General features: G+C 46.0%; 1 protein-coding gene across 50 annotated transcripts in view; it reads right to left on the bottom strand.

The window, feature by feature from the left end:
* Nucleotides 1–19,036, bottom strand: part of LOC125304506 (calcium/calmodulin-dependent protein kinase type II subunit beta) — an 80,046-nt gene that overhangs the window by 4,652 nt on the left and 56,358 nt on the right. For 7 of the 50 annotated variants that reach the window (XM_048258807.1, XM_048258808.1, XM_048258818.1 and 4 more), the window contains 9 exons: nt 14,357–14,425; nt 11,376–11,420; nt 9,406–9,454; nt 6,566–6,652; nt 5,175–5,294; nt 4,351–4,500; nt 2,619–2,694; nt 1,950–2,056; nt 125–359 (listed from right to left, as the gene is read on the bottom strand). In XM_048258807.1, the coding sequence (XP_048114764.1) occupies nt 127–359; nt 1,950–2,056; nt 2,619–2,694; nt 4,351–4,500; nt 5,175–5,294; nt 6,566–6,652; nt 9,406–9,454; nt 11,376–11,420; nt 14,357–14,425 (936 nt within the window). In that variant the 3' untranslated portion in view covers nt 125–126. Of the gene's footprint in view, nt 1–124; nt 360–1,949; nt 2,057–2,618; nt 2,695–4,350; nt 4,501–5,174; nt 5,295–6,565; nt 6,653–9,405; nt 9,455–11,375; nt 11,421–14,356; nt 14,426–16,676; nt 16,710–19,036 lie in introns of all 50 variants that reach the window. The other 43 variants (XM_048258833.1, XM_048258835.1, XM_048258832.1 and 40 more) reach the window with 18 other exon arrangements.

Raw genomic sequence — 19,036 nt, 5'->3', positions numbered from 1 at the left:
GTGCGTGTATGTGTGTCCATGTTCATGTGCGTCCGTGTGTGTGTGTGTGTGTGTGTGTGTGTGTGTGTGTGTGTGTGTGTGTGTGTGTGTGTGTGTGTGTGTGTGTGTGTGTGTGTGTGCATACCTTCACTGCAGTGGGGCAGCCGGAGCTCCAGAACAGTGGAAGTGGACGTTCTGCCACTTGGAGTCACGGCGATGCCATACCCTGGTCTCCTCTGATTGGCTACTGCGGGGACGTCCCTGGCCGTCCACAAACTGCGTGAGGCGGATGTAGGCGATGCAGGCGGCGTCCTCTCCAATCAGGTGCACGTGCGGGTTCAGGATGGTGGTGTGGATGGGCTTACTGTTCTTAGCCAGCACTGGACACGGAGGGAGAGAGAAGAGAGGGATGGAGGAGTTGAGGAGTACGGTCAGAAAATGGAATTAGAACGTTCGTGAACCTTGAGTTCCACACTATGATGTGACAGGGATTTTTCCCAGAGCCATATATGTAAGGGATAATGGACGACACGGTGGTCTGTTCACAGAAGTTAATGCACGGTCGAGGTTGTAAAACGGCCCCGACGCGAAGCGGAAGTGCATTAACTTCTGTGAACAGACCACCGTGGAGTCCATTATCCCGCTTATTCCACTGTTGCCACTTGCGTTGTGTTTATTTCCTGTTACAATTTAAACATTTTAATCGCTAAAACTTGTTTGTAGAACTACTTTCTTCCAACACATATCAACTAATTTCTTAACTTGCAGGACAAACTGCCGTTACTAGTTCTAAATGGATGGTTGCTACGGCCAAAGGCCAGTCATTAGTTCTATCTCTCCCGTTGTCAAGCGGGCATATCCCAAGATTCTGATGAACTTTAGCTTGGAAACATCGCTATTTTACTTACCCTGCTGTCATCCATCTAGCTAAAAGCCACCTCCATCATATGCTACAATGTTGTCATGTTCTGAACGTCTGCATTTTACAGCTTGATGGCAACGTGACAGTTCATTTAAACTTAACGAGTTCGGCGAATTAATATACAAGTGTGATACGGCCAAAAAAATGGATCTACTTCATAGGTGTGCAAATAACATACAGTTAATGGTCGTTCTAAATTACTTAGTACAATAGGAAATTCAACCAAGCAGTGGAATCTATAAGGCTCTGATTTTTCCCAAAGAACACTTAAACTATAGATTGTTCGTGTAGAATTCTAGAAGGAGCCAGGAAAATAATTCACCCCTCAACAGGTTAAAAGAGAGGGAAAGAAGAGGGTGCAGTGGAGAGAGAAAGAGAGCTAGAAAATGACAAAAGGGAATACAGACAGCAAGAGCGAAAGGAGAGAAACACGAGGACAGAAAGACCAGTGAGAGAGGATGAAGATAGAAAGACCAGTGAGAGAGGATGAAGATAGAAAGATGATGTTCTAGACAGTGAGAGACAAAGAAATATTCTACAGTTCCCCGACAAGCTCCCCTATACTTACTATTCTTAGACAATACTGCAAAGAGACAGGGGGAGAAAGCAACGACAGAGAGAGAGAGGGATTGAGGGAAGGAAAATGAAATAGAGCACAAGGTAGAGAGAGACGAGAGGAGAAAAACAAAAAGATTGAAGGGGTGCGGAGGAAGAGAAAAGGGAAGGTGACAAAGAGGCTAGAAGACGAGTCAGTGAGACAGAGTGGGATAGATCTGAATTCTATAAATCCCCAACAAATCCCCACACATTCTGTATAAGACACATCAAAGAACATCCACTAATGTTCAACAGGTTCTGTTATATAAAGAAGAACATGCACTACTGTTCCACAGGTTCTATTATGTAAAGAACATGCACTACTGTTCCACAGGTTCTATTATGTAAAAAACATGCACTACTGTTCCACAGGTTCTGTTACGTAAAGAAGAACATGCACTACTAATTTATGGGTTCAGTTGCACTTCTACGGGGTTCTGTGAGGCCGCACATGATCGCTCACGGTTCTCAAAGTAGAATCTGTGGAAGTCCATTCCCTCCACCAGGTTCCCCAGGGCCTCTGGCTCAAAGGACGTCAGTCCCGGATCGCAGATCTTCCTGTGAACCAAACAGATAACTTATACAGACCATCAGCAGAAACTACGAACCAACTACGTACTACGAACTACGATAATTTACACAGCACATCCCAGCACAAGCTCAAGAGGGCTGGGGATTGGTTCAAAACCCAGCTAAATGCCTGTAGTATGTTGTATGAAATATCAAAGCATTTCCTCTGAATGTGTTTGCGGGAAAAAGCCTTATGTGTATGAAACAGTACTTGCATTGCAATGCAAGGATTTCACTTATTGCTTTGCTGTTGTACATATATTTGATATGAGAAGATAAATGATAGTTAGTATGTGATCATTAAACATTAACAAATTATTAATCTTGGCATGGATACAGGCTGAATGTAAATAAAATATAGGGTTGTATAATGTAACTAAAACAGCATGGATGCATAGTAGCAGATGCATGCAGTGGATGCCCAATGATTTCATGGATGCATACTATATAAATATATGGATTTATGTGGCTCTATAAATGTTTACAGAGTGATCTATTAGATGTCATTCTTTCTTATAGCAATAGATTCCCAGCATGCAGTGCAACTCACGCGTAGGCCTCGAAGTCTCCATTATTGACAGCTTCAATCAGCTGCTCTGTGATCTTGATGATCTCTTGTTTACGCACTGAAGGGGGAAAATGATCAAATTTATTAGAAGTTATGAGACAGCCAGGAATAACCATGCAGACCTCTAGTTCATCTCATTCATGCTGGTATCTAGTTCATCTCATACATGCTGGTCTCTAGTCCATCCCCTATAGAGTCTCATACACGCTGGTCTCTAGTTCATCTTCCATACAGTCTCACACACTCATCTAGTTTCATACAGTCCCATACACGCTGGTATCTAGTTAATCTCTCATACAGTCTCATACACGCTGGTCTGAGTGTGGGCCGCATCTGGGACAGAGGTCATCCAGACTAAAAGCCTACTGCTCACACAAACTGTTGCAGACACTGAATGGAAAACACCAAGGCCATACCAGTCACTTTCCTCTACTCATCTTGCCAAAGAGAGGGTAAGCTCGGGAGTTGCAGATTTAAGCTGATGTCAGTTTCTCAAAACCAGCGAGAAGTGCGGCTCTCAAAACTGCACACATGCATGCACATTACATGGTAAGGGGATCGTATGATAGATCTGTTTGGTGATCATCACACCTCTCAAAACACACTCCAGAGATCGTATGATAGAACTGTTTGGTGACCATCTCATCTCTTAAAACACACTCTGCACACAAACTGGGGTCCAGCACAATTGTCTTTACAAGAAAAGCACACGTTCCATATGTCTCTGACAGACAGACAGACAGACACACACACACACACAGACACACTTCTGCAGTCGAGCACCCCCCTGTGTGTTTGGGCAACTTGCCGCCCCAGACAGACTTACCTTTCTGATCCTTATTCATGCTGCTCTGGCTTTCCCCTCATTTCTAGATCTTTTTCACTTCTCAAGACATCTTCCTCTCATGCTTCATACTCCTCAGAGTCCTTCATCCTGACATGGATCTGGTTTCATCTGCCCCCTATCCCTCTCTCCTCCTTTCCCTCTCTCCTTCTCTATCTCTCTCTCTCTCTCCTTCTTTCTCTCTCGGGGCTTGCTGAGCTCAACATGCTATTCCTGTCCCTTAGCGCTTTGGGAAAGATTTACTTCCTCCTCCCTCCTCCTCCTGTTTCTCTCTCTCTCCCTCCCTCCCTTCAGCTCTCCTCTCTCCTGCAGTGAGAGGGCTTAGCGGCATGAGGCCTGACATGTCCTCTCCTCCTCCTCCTCCTCCTCTATCCCTCGTTCACCACACACACAGCGGGTCCCCACTGAACAAGTCTCCCACAATGGTCCCCTCGCTCTGTCCTTCAGATGGGTCGCACACATGCACGCACTTGCACATGTATGCACACACACACACACACACACACACACACACACACAAATGCACGCACTCACGCATACAGACTCACACACACACACACAAACATATACACACATGCACGGTCAAGGCTGTAAGTGACAAGCGGGTCATGCTTCAGGTGACTCACACCCTAATTCCCTCATTTGAAGCTCAGTGCCACAGCAGCCTAGAGAGAGAGTTTATCTTGGATAGTGCGAGCACACACACACACACACACACACACACATACTTCCTCATCATCATCACGCATGCAGAAACAACACATTTACTCTCTCTCTCTCTTTCACTCACACACACACACACACACACACACTTATATCATTACACACGGACACACTCCTGTACACACACTTGCATGTTTCTGTACTCACACTGCAGGCTCAGAGTTGAGGAGCCCGAGGGGGTGTGGGAGGGGGGCGGGGGGGCGTGAGGAGTGGAGGAGGGGGGGGCTCGCGAGGTCTCCTTGGTAACCTGGGGGGCCGGCGCACGGAACACACTGCTCACCAGGTCTGTCAGGCGGGCTGGGAGGGGAGGTGAGGGGAGGTGAGGGGGTGGAGGTGTGTGTGTGTGTGTGTGTGTGTGTGTCCCGCAGAGACAGGAAGGGAACATACAGTACAGTGGCACAGTAAGGAGAGGGGTGGGGGCATGCGTGACATCACAGAGTGATCATTAATTAGGCAACAACAGAGAAACACCAGAATAAACAACAAAATTAATGTGTCAGGGAGACAGAGAGACAGAGAGAGAGAGAGAGAGAGAGAGAGGAGTGAGAATAGACAGATGAAGAGGAAACAACAGTGAGAGTGAATGAGGAAACTTGAACAACATGCAGTGAGTTCCACCTGCAGAGAGACATGCAGTGAGACAGACACTGAGAGACATGCAGAGGACAGAGAGAGTTCTGATGATCAGCAGTGAGATCGACAGTGAAAAGAAGAGAGGATAAAGAGTGGAACAGTGCTGCAGAGAAACAGATAGAGAGAAGAGAGTGATAGAGAGAGATGGAGAGAGAGATGAGAGAGAGAGTGACAGAGACAGACTGGAGTTGAATGACTGACTGTGTGAGTGAATGTGTGAGAGAGTACAGTGCTGGCGTGGTGTTCAGTGGTTCAGGCAACGTGAATGAGTGTGTGTGTGTGTGTGTGTGTGTGTGTGTGTGAGTTGGGGCGGCGTGCGTCCAGGCTCTGCTACTCACTCTGCGTGGCAGGCGTATGAGGGGGGGAGGCAGCCGATTGCACCCCTCCCTCGGTGTCGAGCCCCCCAGCGGGACCTGAACTCCTGCGCACCGAGCCCAAGAGGTCGGACAGCTTGGAGGCTGGAGGGGCAACAGAACGCCACCCCACAGAGACCGGGGCAACGGAAGGCCATGGAGGAAGAAATTCCACAATTTAGAGGTTTTAGAGTATGGGAGGGGAAGAGGGGGTTCAAACCCAAGCACCTATATGCAGTGTGTGTGTGTGTGTGTGTGTGGGAGGGGGAGTAGGTGAGAGGCTTGGTCAATCCCCGCGCTGGACATGCTGTTTCATCTGCACCCACAAGGTGGCAGCATATAATAACCTGTAGAAAACCTTCCACACATTCTGCACTCATTGGCATTTAGGGGCCATTGGAACACCATGCTTCAGTACAGTTCACTTGTAGTCAGCTCCATACTACCATGTGCATTTGAAAGACCATGTCTGTCTTAGAAGAGACCAGGGTCTATCTCTACCAGAGCGTTTCTAATCAAGTGCATTATTTAGACAATAATATAAAATCTTATCCATCCAGTGCTGTAGCTATTTTCTGAGATTAACATTCCAGTTTAAGAGGAAACTCATGCGGGGAAAAGCTACAGCGTGCTGGGCTGGCCATGTTGGCACTAGACATCCTTCACTGTAACTCTACAAGCATCCTGAGCGATTGGTCCTGCCTGGGTGCCCAGCAGGCTCTGCTTGCATTACACCTGCTTAGCTGTGCATCACCAGGCAGGACCAATCAAGCGCAGAGTCTGTGAGCTAAAAGGGCTACTAGTTGCTTAGGTATTGTGCTCTCGTGGTCCAATGAGGTGACCAGAGACCTGTCGTGCTGGAGATTCGAGTGAGACTGGGGTGTGTGAGGTCAAGGGTCAAACTCAACTCAAGCGGACGGGTCGTCTCAGGCTCACTACCGGGGCAGAGATCCCAGAGGGCAGCAAACGCTGATCCTGGTCAGCTGCAGACATGGCTGGCACATCTGTGTCAGTCCAACGCTAGATCTGAGGTGCGTTCAAATTCCTTAAACAGACGCAAACATTCGCTGAGAACTACCTCGTCAAACTGCTTGCTAGTGTTTGCAAAAGTTCACTGCAAACTCAAGGCAAACAGAAAACTTTTTGCGAACGTTTGCGAACATTTGCCTATGTTTGCGAATTTTAATGCACCTCTGGTCTATTTATCTGCGTCAGACAAGTACCAAAACTAGTTGGATCAGGACTGACCTGAGTCAGCTGCCCTGTAGGATGCCTCCTGAGCTATGGGGGGTGGGGGTGGGGGATTATCAGGCAGAAGGAGGGGGGCGTGCAGCACAGGGCAGGGCTATAGGGCCAAGCAGCCAAATACCACTTACAGAAGATGACAGGGGCAGGAGCTGCTGCAGGTGTAGACTGGCTGGACTCTGGGGACGGCTTTACTGAGCTGCTCTCTACTGACCTCGCTGGAGGGGTCCACAGGGCACATTCACACACACACACACAGACACGCATACACACACACACACACACACACACACACACACACACACAGAGAGAGAGACACAGACACAGACACGCATACACAGAGACACACACACACACACAGACAGAGAGAGAAGAACATTGACCATAGCAAGAGGACAGACAGGAAGCATCGTGAACAGTGAAAAGAGAAAGGTGGGGAGGGAGACGGAGAAGACAGCTGGATACAGAGGGACGCCATCAAGAGAATGTGAGGATGCTCTGACGCTGTCGCCCGCATCCACACCATCCACAGGACTAGGCAGCCTGCTGTGTGAAAAACATTTCGACCGACAGAGCAGAAAAAAAAAATGCACCTGTGTGATGTCACTTGAGGCTACAAGCACAGCCAATAGGAGCCCAGAGGAGCTCCTCAACAGAAAGCACTTCAGCACAGGAGGCAAACGGACCTCATTAGGAAACAGCACCAGCCTGACTAACTCACACATGCCAGGACAGGTCTTACAATAGATGTGCCATCTCACACACATTCTCTCTCACACACACCCCAACCACTTTTCCCAACGAATACGTTAGATTTTGCACAGCACTCTCTACTTCTCCAAGTTATAAATATTTCCCCTCTCTCTTCTCTTTTGCACTCTCCATCTCTCTCTCTCTCTCTCTTATTTTCTCTCTCTCATTCTTTTCTCTGTTTCCTCACTTGGCTAAAAATAAGCCCAAGGTGCCCTTGCCTTGTTCCTCCTCCTCCTCGTCTCCTGCCGAGCCCAAAGCTGTGAATCTCAGCCAGGCGCCCTTCACTCCCTGCTTCAGTTCACATCAGCAGGTGAGGGACACCGCGGCTATCAGGAGCGAGGAGGCCACCATCTCACGCACGCACACACACACGCGCGCAAACACGCGCACACACACACATGCATGTACACACACACACGCACGCACACACACACACGCGCACACACACATGCACGCACTCACGCATACACACACACCAACGACCACATTGACTGGTACATCTGCATTTGTTTTCTCCAAAGCCACTTACTGCACAGATGGACATTATTGTGCTTGTTCCCAGGGTAGTGTACCCATGGTCTTTATTTATGTATTTATTTATTTATTATTTGTTTGTTTGTTTGTTCTTTACTTGTTAGGTGTTAGCAGTAGCACCTTGCCCACTATGCTAATTTATGTAATATACCACACAGACACACATACCGGTACAAACATCTGCCAACAATCATAGATGCTTATCTGGTTTCTCTACGCAACATGATTCACAGACTTCTGCCATTTTGAGTTCTTAGTGCTGAGCTAGCAAGTGTTTTAGCGCTAAGATACGTTGAAAACTGATGGAAAGAGGGAATTCCTAAATTGTGTTAAAAACAAAAAGAAGTAAATTGGTGAATGAGAAATCTACAATTAGGCTATATCTGCAACCCTATGTGTGGCAAAGACTGATATAACCTATAATACATACAGCCCTAGTTACTGGGGAACTCTGTAGTCTGTAGTTTTTTTTAAAAGGAGACTATTTTCAAATCATGTGTTATCTTGAGTTCAAGTAGAGAGAGACACACGTGAGAATCATCTACAACACTGGAAAAAAACTTTCTTTTTTTTTGGTGATATCATCCAGCCCCCCTGAGAGCCTCTGTGCTCTGTCAGAGTGCTGAGCCCTAAATGAGGGCCACATCTACACAGAGGTCCCTGAGAGCCTCTTAGCTTGAGTTAAGTGAGGGGCCAGATTAGCAGCTGAGCCAAGTGAGGCAGCAGCCTACAGGGTACTAAAGTGTGAGGCCTATGCTGTACAGAAATCAGTCAAACTGATCTCCATGGGGCAAATCTACAGAGTCCCCCCCCCTCCCCCATGAGAGCCTCTTAGCTGAACCATGTGCTCCAGTCTGAGGCCTATGCTGTACAGAAATCAGTCAAACTGGTCTCCATGGGGCAGTCTATCTATCTGAACTAGGTGAGAACCAGATGATGGGGCTGGAGGTTGCAGCCTACAGGGTGTGCTCTAGTGTGAGGACTATGCGGTAGAGAGGGCCTAAAATCAGTCAAACTGGTCTCCATGGGGCAGATCTACAGAGAGTCCCCCCCATGAGAGCCTCTTAGCTAAACCACGTGCTCCAGTATGAGGCCTATGCTGTAGAGACTGGTTCTGAAATCAGTCAAACTGATCTCCATGGGGAGGGTTCATGTCCCCAGAGGTCCTCACATGGTTGCCAGGGCCTACTTACGTTTTTCTATGCTACATGGTTGAGTTTCCTCTTCGGTCTCTGAGGTACTAGCCCTGTTTTAAGTTGAATGTTAGAGGTCCTCGAAACTCCCAGAGAATATTACCCCTGTTCTACGACCTGTCTGAGGTTTGTGTGACATTACATTACATTTAGCAGACACTACATTACATTTAGCAGACACTTCTTGACCAAAGTGACTTACATATGTCAGCTATATTACAAGGGATCACATTGTCCCCGGAGCAACTTGGGGTTAAGTGCCTTGCTCAAGGGTACAACGGTGGAAGCCGGGAATTGAACCGACAACTTTCAGGCTACTGCACGCTAGCCCTGCTCCTTAACCACTACACTACCACCGCCATCTTCATATGATGTCCTGGGACTGTTAGCCCAGCTCTATGATACACTGAGATCCCTGCGTGGTCCTGTTCTATCACACCTGGGTCAGTCCCTGGGAAGAACCGACCCTGGTGGTGAGGTGCCACACCCACCTTTCACGTCCTCATCTTCAATGGTGGTGTTACTGCTGTCTGAAGACTCCTGCAGAGAAGACAGAAGAATTAAACATTGAGCTTTTGGTTTCACACACACACACACACACACACACACACACACACACACACACACACACACATGTGCATGCCAAGACACTCATAAAAGACAAGTTCACATGTATGGTTCCATGTAACAGTATACATGGCAACTTTCACATGCACATTTCCATGAGAACATTTGACAACCCACACCTGTATGAAATAATTGCACATTTCCATTTGCAATTGGTTAATCTAGAGGAAAGTTGCTCTGAAAATAAAACTGGATGACTAAACAAAGTACAAACAGCACGATTGCACTACAAACTACAGTACGAAGGCTTAATAAAGTTCCTCCTGCAGTTCTGGTACAGTCCTTCAGAGGGCAGTATTGAGCCACGTGCTAAAATTACCTCATCTTGCTCAGCCTCCCCTGACACAGGCTCTCACTAATAGGCTACATTAATCTCTGACATGTGCAAAGTACAGATGCTCAGCTTTTTTGCTACACACTTCTCTTTCTGTGCTTTTGACAAACCCATCTTTTTTTCTCACACACAAACACACAAACACACACACAGGTTTTTCCAGAGAGCACTAGCTCAGGACAGACAAGAAGACAGACAAACGGATCAAAATGTGTCCCCACACACGTACACACATACACACAAACACACACACAAACACGCACACGAATCACACAAGAGGGGGAACCGAACAGGAATTTAATAAGATACGGCATCAACTGTCTACTAGCTACACACACACACACACACACAAACTCACTAGTTGACACACAAAAATGTAAAACACACACACACACACACACACACACACCAACACACACACACAAACAAACTCACTAGTTTACAGACAAAAACATAAAACACAGATACACACTCCAATGTACACACACATGCATGCAAACACAAACGCACACATAGATACATGTATAAACACAAAACTACACATACACACACACACTCACACACACACTCCCTTGCTGCAAAAACATTAAAAAATAACCTAAAATAACCTGTCCTGCAAAGTAAGCTGCAAATATAAATATTCTTTTAGATGTGTTTAAGCTGACACAGGCTTTCAGCGGTTTTATGATAAAGACCATCTCATAAGCATAAGCTTTATGCATACGCTACCACGTATCTGCACCGGCATCTAAGCGGCTTTCACAGAGCACTCATATTCATTTGGAAGATTCCAGGCTTCACTATAAGCTGCAGTACAGTAGCTCCAGTCTCATCTGCAGCACACCTGATTTACACCAGAATATGGATAAGCATATAGAGTATGCATAGGCATCACTCTTTACCACAAGTACACATAACACACACACACACACACAAACACAAACACACACACACACACACACACACACACACACACACACACACACACACACACACACACACACACACACACACAAAGAGGAAGAGAAAGAAAAGAAAGAGAGAGACTTCTTGGGCCGGTCGCTGTCATTCTCTGCCTGCTGATGGCCGCCTTACCTACTCACAGTGCTGGCAAGGCAGGAGAACAGATAGACATACGTGCACACACACACACACACACACACACACACTTTCTCTCTCTGCTGATGGTAGCCTTACCTAGTCACACACCGGCAAGGCAGGGGAACAGAGCAGATAGACACACCCGCCCACACACACACACACACCCACACACACACACACACACACGTGCGCGCGCGCACCCACACACACCCGGACACTTTCTCTCTCTGCTGATGACAGCCTTACCTACTCACAGTGCCGGCAAGGCAGAGGAACAGACAGACAGAGGATGAGAAAACGAGAAAGGTGTGAACAGAGGATGACAGAGGAGAGGAGAGGAAGAGAAACATCAGAGAGTAGAATGATGAAGAAGGGAGAGGGGGGAGCAAGGGGGTGTACCTTGATCCCATCCACTGGGTTATGGATAACAGTGGTCTGAGGCTCCTAGAGAGAGAGAGAGAGAGGGAGAGAGAGCAAGAGAGGGGATGAGAGAGAGAGGCAGGGGAGAGAAGGAGAGAGAAGAGAGGGAGAGAGAGAAAAAGAGAAGAGAGAGAACGAAAGATGGGGAAAAGAGAGAGAGAGGGAGAGAGCAAGAGAGGGGATGAGAGAAAGAGGCAGGGGAGAGAAGGAGAGAGAAGAGAGGGAGAGAGAGAAAAAGAGGAGAGAGAACGAAAGATGGGGAAAAGAGAGAGAAAGGGAGAGAGCAAGAGAGGGGATGAGAGAGAGGAAGAGAGAAGAGAGAGAACAAAAGATGGGGGAAAGAAGAGAGGAGAGAGAAGAGAGGGAGAAAATAAAAGAGGAGAGAGAAGGAGCAAAATGGGGTGGGGTGAAGAATGAGGAAAAAAGGATGTTAGTGTTTGGTAGAGAGATGGAGAAAAAGACCTGTTAAATTCAAATAGCAGAAAGGAGACAGAGAGAGAGACAGAGAGAGAAAGGGAGGGTGGCTAGAGAGTGTTGTGAAAGAGCTGTTGTTAGCATGTGAGGTTGAGTGGGAGAGGTCACAGTGAAGGAGGTTTCAGGCGAGAATCCCCCCCTCCCCTTCAAAAAGTTAAACCTTTTAAGATTCACGCTGCTGAGCTAATGGTCTAGAGAAAAAACACACAAAAACACACACACAAGCACACTCACATACGCACACACACCCTCTGGCGGCGGCTGTTGTGCCTTTGAAGTGCACTACGTTGAAGAGAGAGATGTGGCAGAGTTGATATTCGCCGTAAAAGGGCTGCTTGCACTGAGAAGCGTTTGTAACAACAAGCCTGCCTCTGATGTCGTAAGCAGAGTCAACAGACAGCAGCTCTAAAAACCCATCATGTCATATATGTGTTTATTTCTGCAGATCACCTCTAACACCAGTGTTCAATGTCTATCCACTGTGAAGGCTAGAATTAAAGTAGAATTAAATCTGAATTAAAGGAGAATTAAATCTGAATTAAATCTAAATTAAAGGAGACATTTTTCAACAGCTAATGTAGCAGGCAGCTACAGCACTAGACTCTGGGGGCAGGAACATGAGGAGTCATGAACATGTTCCCATAGTGTAGCACGGTAGCTGCCTGGAAGCTCTAACTGTTGGCTGCAGCAACTTGAGCTGGGTAAAACCAATTGATATTTTGTTTTTTTCGGAGATCTATGTGACAAATCACTGGATTTCTCCTTTAAAATTATAAATATGATAAAGAGACAGGATAAACATAACATATAAAAAAGTAACGCACTGGACGCAAAATTTCAAGTTAAAAAATCTAAGAACCCTAATCTAGTGAATTGAATAATCCCAATCCCATAGTGCTAAAAGATCCCAATCCAGGGAACGAGGGGATATTCTTTCTAACTTGGGAGAAGAGCAGGGGATTCACTCCTAGAAACCAGCAGTACTTCTCTTCCCCCCAGCCTCAACAAAGGCGTGAGGCTTTGCATGGGAGAGAGCAAGAGGGGGAGAGAAAGAGAGAGGGAGGGAGAGAGAAAGAGAAAGAGAGAGAGGGAAAGAGAGAGAGAGAGAGAGAGGAGTGCCCAAGAACAGCCCAAGGCAAAGGCCACACGCCTCGTCTTAATGCTTCATGCACGTTAGTCATGTGTTTGTGTGTGTTTTTGCGCACATATGTGTGCATGTATGTTTGTTTTGTGTGTGTGTGTGTGTATCATGTGCGTGTATACTGTATGTGTGTTTGTGTGTCATATGTGAGCATGTGTATGTGATACAGAGAGAGAGAGAGAGAGAGAAAGTGTCTGTATGCGTGTGTGTGTTACAGAGGTGTCCATAGTGAATGTTAGTCCTGTAGACAGACATAAGGAAGAGTTGTGTACATACTACACACACACACACACACACACACACACACACACACACACACACACACACATACAGACACAGCAACCAGCACTTAGTTCAGGACAGAGCTAAACTGAGACCACAGAGAAATCCAACCGACTCAACTAATATGTCTACAATGACACACACGTATAAATAGACACACATACATTCACATCATATAAATTCAGTATATAAACACACACACATAAATAGACACACACACATTTACATCAGATACATATATAACCACATACAGACATCACGACACCACCCTTGAAGGTTACTGCATTATCAGTTTGAAACCAGTAGAACTAGATGAGGCACACACACAAACAAACACACACACACAGACACACACACACAAACAAACACACACACACACAAGCCAAGCCTCTTATTCAGTCTGCAATAATAGCTGTGAAAAATGAATGCATTCATGTACACACCACATTTGAGGAATGAGGAATGAGGAATTTTTCCACAGGGTGAACTCACACAAACAGCTCCATATTCTCATTGTATCAGTCACAACATGGATGGCGCACACACACACACTCACACACACACACAAACACACTCATATGCGTGCATACACACACACACACACACACACACACACACACACACACACACACACACACACACACACACACACACACACACACACACACAAACACACTCATATGCACACACACACACACACACACACACACACACACACACACACACACACACACACACACGCGCACACACACACACACACACACACACACACACATGCTTCACAACAGGTTTCCTAAAAGGGTGATGTATGAGGGTGGACATTCAGACACAACCAGGCAGGGGGGATCGATCTGGGGCAGGAAAAAGAGACAGCAACCGATTCAGACAGAAACGACAGAAACACGGACAGACTGAACAAGACAGAGAGAGCGAAAGAGAGAGAAGTTGAGAAACAGAAAGAGACTAGAGAGAGAGAGAGAGACAGAGAGAGAAAGAGAGAGAGCGAGCAAGAGAGAGAAAGATGAAGAGAGAGACAGACAGAAAGAGAAGAGAGGGTAAATACCAGAGCGGGAGTAGGGACGTTTCCTTTGGGGCTGGTGACTATGCTGTTTTTCGTGCTGTTTGTCTGGGGCTGTGCAGGAAACACAACAGTGTGTTAACACTCAGGGCTTCAGAGTGGACACACACACACACACACACACACACATACAGCTACAAACCGGGCTGCAGTGGACACATGGAAACACACACACAGCTGCAGAGTGGACACACACACTCACACACACTCAGGGCTGCAGAGTGGTCACACACACACACACACACACACACACACACACACACACACACACACACACACACACATCCCCATACAACCATACAAACACGGTCGCTAGACTCACTGATATTTCTACATGTTTCAGGTTTCAGCTCCTAAGTTCACTTATCATACAAGTTCCATGCTCATCACTCCATGCTGATTGGCTCATCACGCTCATCGAGGCTGGAGTGGTGACGTGTTGATGCTTTCTGTAACACTCTCTGGTCACTCTACAAAATCAACCCACCCAGACCCTCATGGGAGTCTATGTCTACTGACACAGCTGGCAGCAGTACACGCTCCACATGCATTCTGGGTAATTAAAGCTTCTGAGTCAGGTATAAGCTATGCACACACACACACACACAAACACACATACACATACACACACACACACACACACTTTGGGAATCCAATTTTCAGACAGATTTTATGCAGTTGTATATGTTATATACTTTTATCGCATCTTCATTTTGTAGTGGTGGCCACGACTTCAGAATTAGGGCAGACACACATTATTTTCCGGATGCTTAGTTAAATGTGATCTGCTGGCTGCAGATGATTGCAGTTTAACAATAAACAGCAATGCTAGTACCTGTCTAGTTTTATTCCATAAATATATAGTTTTTATAGACATTAGTGGCATGCGCTATCAAGAGCTTCCATGTGCTGTCAGCATTGCAAAAACTACAATTTTCGCACAACTTGTGTAGCACAGGCTAAGGAAAACCCATTCATTTCTGGAGCCGATCGTATTCAAAGGATATATCGAGCCTACTATTAGCTCGCAACAACAGCGAAAATTAAACATGGAGAGTGGATGTCTCCCCGCGGTGACCCTGTTATTAGATGCGCACTCAATCGCGTTTTGATGCAGGGTAAAAAACAATGTCTTGTAGTAACGAAGGTAAGCAATTTTGCAAATGTGGGGACGGCACAAATCTTGGCCAATAACATTTTGTATGCACTTGCAGTGATGGCCTAGTAATGTGAATAGCGGACTATAACCAAAGAAAGTAACCAATGAAACCTAATTTGATTTGCACCAAATAAAGGCTGTGTTCAAAACGTTCAAGCAGTGACATGTGGTTTAATGCATGGGTTAACGTGACATGAGTCAGACAGAAGATGGGCCTGTCTTTAGTTCCTGAATCCTGTCCCTCTCAAGTCACGTTAAATGGAGTGATTACCAACTAGAATTAAAAAAATTCCCGGGGTGACACCCAATGTTATTATTATTATGCTATACTGTAGGTTCAAATTAAGCTATAGGCTATAGATTCTATGAGTCTAAGCCATAGTTAAAAAAAGCCTAATTAGTCAAAGAGTGTGTAAATAGAGGTTAAGAAAGATATTATATTATATTCTAATGAAATGCCAGTTTTTTTCATATTGTAGCCTTATATGTAACCTTGATTTTTGTGATTTTCTTCTCTTTTTTTGGGGGTGCAGATGTCCTGGCTGCCCCCACTGCTAAAAACAAATCTAGAGGAAACACTGCATACACTAACTAGTGACTAAAACAATGCTATGGTACAGTATAATAATATCAACTCAACAACATCAACATGGACAGAGACCGATCAGTTCTGGTTCTGTTTTGGATCCACTCTAGGTCACACCAACTGACAAACAGGAAGGACCAACACAAGGGATATATTCATTTTATCATGTCATTCACTGACATATCACACACTCTCTCTCTCTCATACACACACACCGACACACTAGTCAAACTCATACACTTGGCAAAAGTCACACACATAGACACAGACACAGACACAGATACACACACACACAAACACAACCACACACACAGACACTCAGTGATCAAACCGGTGTTCAGCATAGTAATCTAGCAGCTGTTAACCATCTCTCTGGTGGTCTCGCTGGTAAGTGAAAGGCCCATGGTGTAGAGTGCCATACAGGTAGGCCATGAAGAAGGGAATATGAAAGAAAAGATACAATGTGGGAGAAGAGAGGAACACATGATAAAACAGGAGGAGATAAAGAAAAGAAGGAGCTTTGAAAGACATTCAAAGGGCGCGTGGAGGACATTTCTCACCATAAACTGAATCGTGGAGCTGGACTTCCGTTTCTGGATGACAGATGGCAAAGGGTTGACGAAATGACGATGGGATGCAGGAGAGACATGTTACAGGTCAAAGGTCAAATACATGACAATGATGATGATACTGAATAACAGCCATGTGTGCTTATGTAGTGAGGTCAATTCTGACAAGATCATCGATGGTATACAATACAGAATGAATGTGACATGAAACATATGACATGAACAGCACTGGATGGAGCCGTTAAAGAAACAGGTATACTCAGTTGGCAAAGAAAAGAGGAGACTGAGACGACTGGATAACTAAAGATGGAGAGGAAGAACACGATGGAGATTGACAGCAGTCAACACAGAAAGGAATGCTTACTGGAGCAGGTCAGATCAGAGGGTAGACTGTTAGCATGGCGGAGTGCATGGAGGAATATTTGAGAAAGAGAGAGCGAACAATCTGAGGATGGAGGAAGAGAAACCCATAAGAATGAGTGGAGGAAGAGGGAACACTGTGTGTGTGTGTGTGTGTGTGTGTGTGTGTGTGTGTGTGTGTGTGTGTGAATGCAGGAGAACAGAGAGGACCCTGATGGTGTGTATATGGATGCAGGAGAACAGAGAGAGGACCCTGATTGTGTGTGTGTGTGTGTGTGTGTGTGTGTGTGTGTGTGTGTGTGTGTGTGTGTGTGTGTATGTAGGAGCATAGCAGGAGTGTGTGTGTGGAGCGGAGAGGGAGCCAGTTGCTAAGCGATGAGTGAGGCACAGTGGAAGTGTCTATTTCTGTCGCTCCGTTCCCAGTGCTCTGATCCACAGCTATTCTAGGCACCGGCGAGAGATCCCCGCAGGGCTCACCCCACCCAGAACACACACACACACACACACACACACACACACACACACACACACTAAACATCAAACATACACACTACACTATTCAAACGATCCATTATGCAAACTCTACACTCACACGCACTTAGGCCAAGTCTACTTATGCACTTCAATATCACTCCAATGTACAGTACTAGTATCTAAGACTTTCATGTGAGTTTTTTTTTTTATTGTAGGACTGCATGTTCCGAGAGCTTTGTGTGAACTCCAACGCAGATGAGGACCATGATTGTCCCAGAATACTCCGTCTTAACAGAGGATTGTTGTTATGGGTCTTCTCTAATGGGCGATATCATGGCACCGAATATTCGGCCATCTAGTCAGGTCATTTTTCTATGAGCCAACTAGTAGTTCATAGGGGCTCTCCTCTCACTCAATCCAGCTGTCATCAACTTCAGACTTTAACCCTTTTGCCGTTTTGTCAAGCTCATTAGAGTATTCGTTGAATGACATACAACATGGTTTTGTTTGCATCCATAGACTGCACTTTATATCAAGAGGGAAATGACGACATGCTTTCATCCTCCCTTCTCAAGTTTACCCCTCAACCAGTCCAACGATCAGCAATCACCCCACACCTGACAGCTGCTCCCCCTCCCATAGATTGGCACTCACTGGCACTGCTGGGGGTGGTGACACACACTCCAACAGCAGGAGACTGCAGAGGACGGCATCACACACACTAACAGCAGGTCACTGCTGAGTGGACACGACCTCGACGGCAACACCGACGCTGATTAGGTGTTTCTGGGCATAACTGTGCAGGTATAGAGTGTTAGTGACGTATGTGGATGAAGTCTAAAGACACACACACACACACACTACAGTGTAACCTGTGTTGTGTTGACTGACCGCGCTGCTCAGTCCTGCACCAGCCCAGAATCAAACCCAAAACTTGCAGCCCCTCGGATTGGGAGGAAGGAGTGCTAGCAAGGAGGCTAAAACTCATGGGTGTTAGCATCTGTCGCTAACACGTCTCTTAATGAGGGAAGTTTACACTGATCCAGTTGGCAACATGCAGTTGGGGGTAGCACAGTGGCTAATTAAGGCAGTAGTCAGAAAAGTTCAATTCCCGGCTGCTGCCGTTGTAAACATTTAAAAATGTTCACCATCCACATTATCATTTTGGAACCATCTCCCAGATGTTCTACGCCCACACCAAAATGCTGAAACGCCTTAGAAGTGATTAATGCTATTATTCCACCACTGTAATAGCAACAATACGTTTCCATTCATTCCAGTGAAATTCAGACACCTCTGGGAGTGTAGTTTGGAAAATGAAAAATGCTGCTTTAGTGTGGACGGAGGGGCTAAGCGGAGAGATAATTCAGAACTTTCAAACATATCTGATTAGTGTAGATGGGGGGCTGCATGGATAGTCTATGAAGTGAGAAGGAGAAGGAGAGGTGCAGATTTTTAGGATTAAATTCAAATTGGGACTAAAAAATGGATGAGCAGAGAGACAGGGAGATGTGCAG

The sequence above is a fragment of the Alosa alosa genome, chromosome 12, assembly GCF_017589495.1.
Source record: "Alosa alosa isolate M-15738 ecotype Scorff River chromosome 12, AALO_Geno_1.1, whole genome shotgun sequence".
In the NCBI taxonomy this organism is placed as follows: domain Eukaryota; kingdom Metazoa; phylum Chordata; class Actinopteri; order Clupeiformes; family Clupeidae; genus Alosa; species Alosa alosa.
This window is presented reverse-complemented; position numbering and strand designations above follow the sequence as displayed.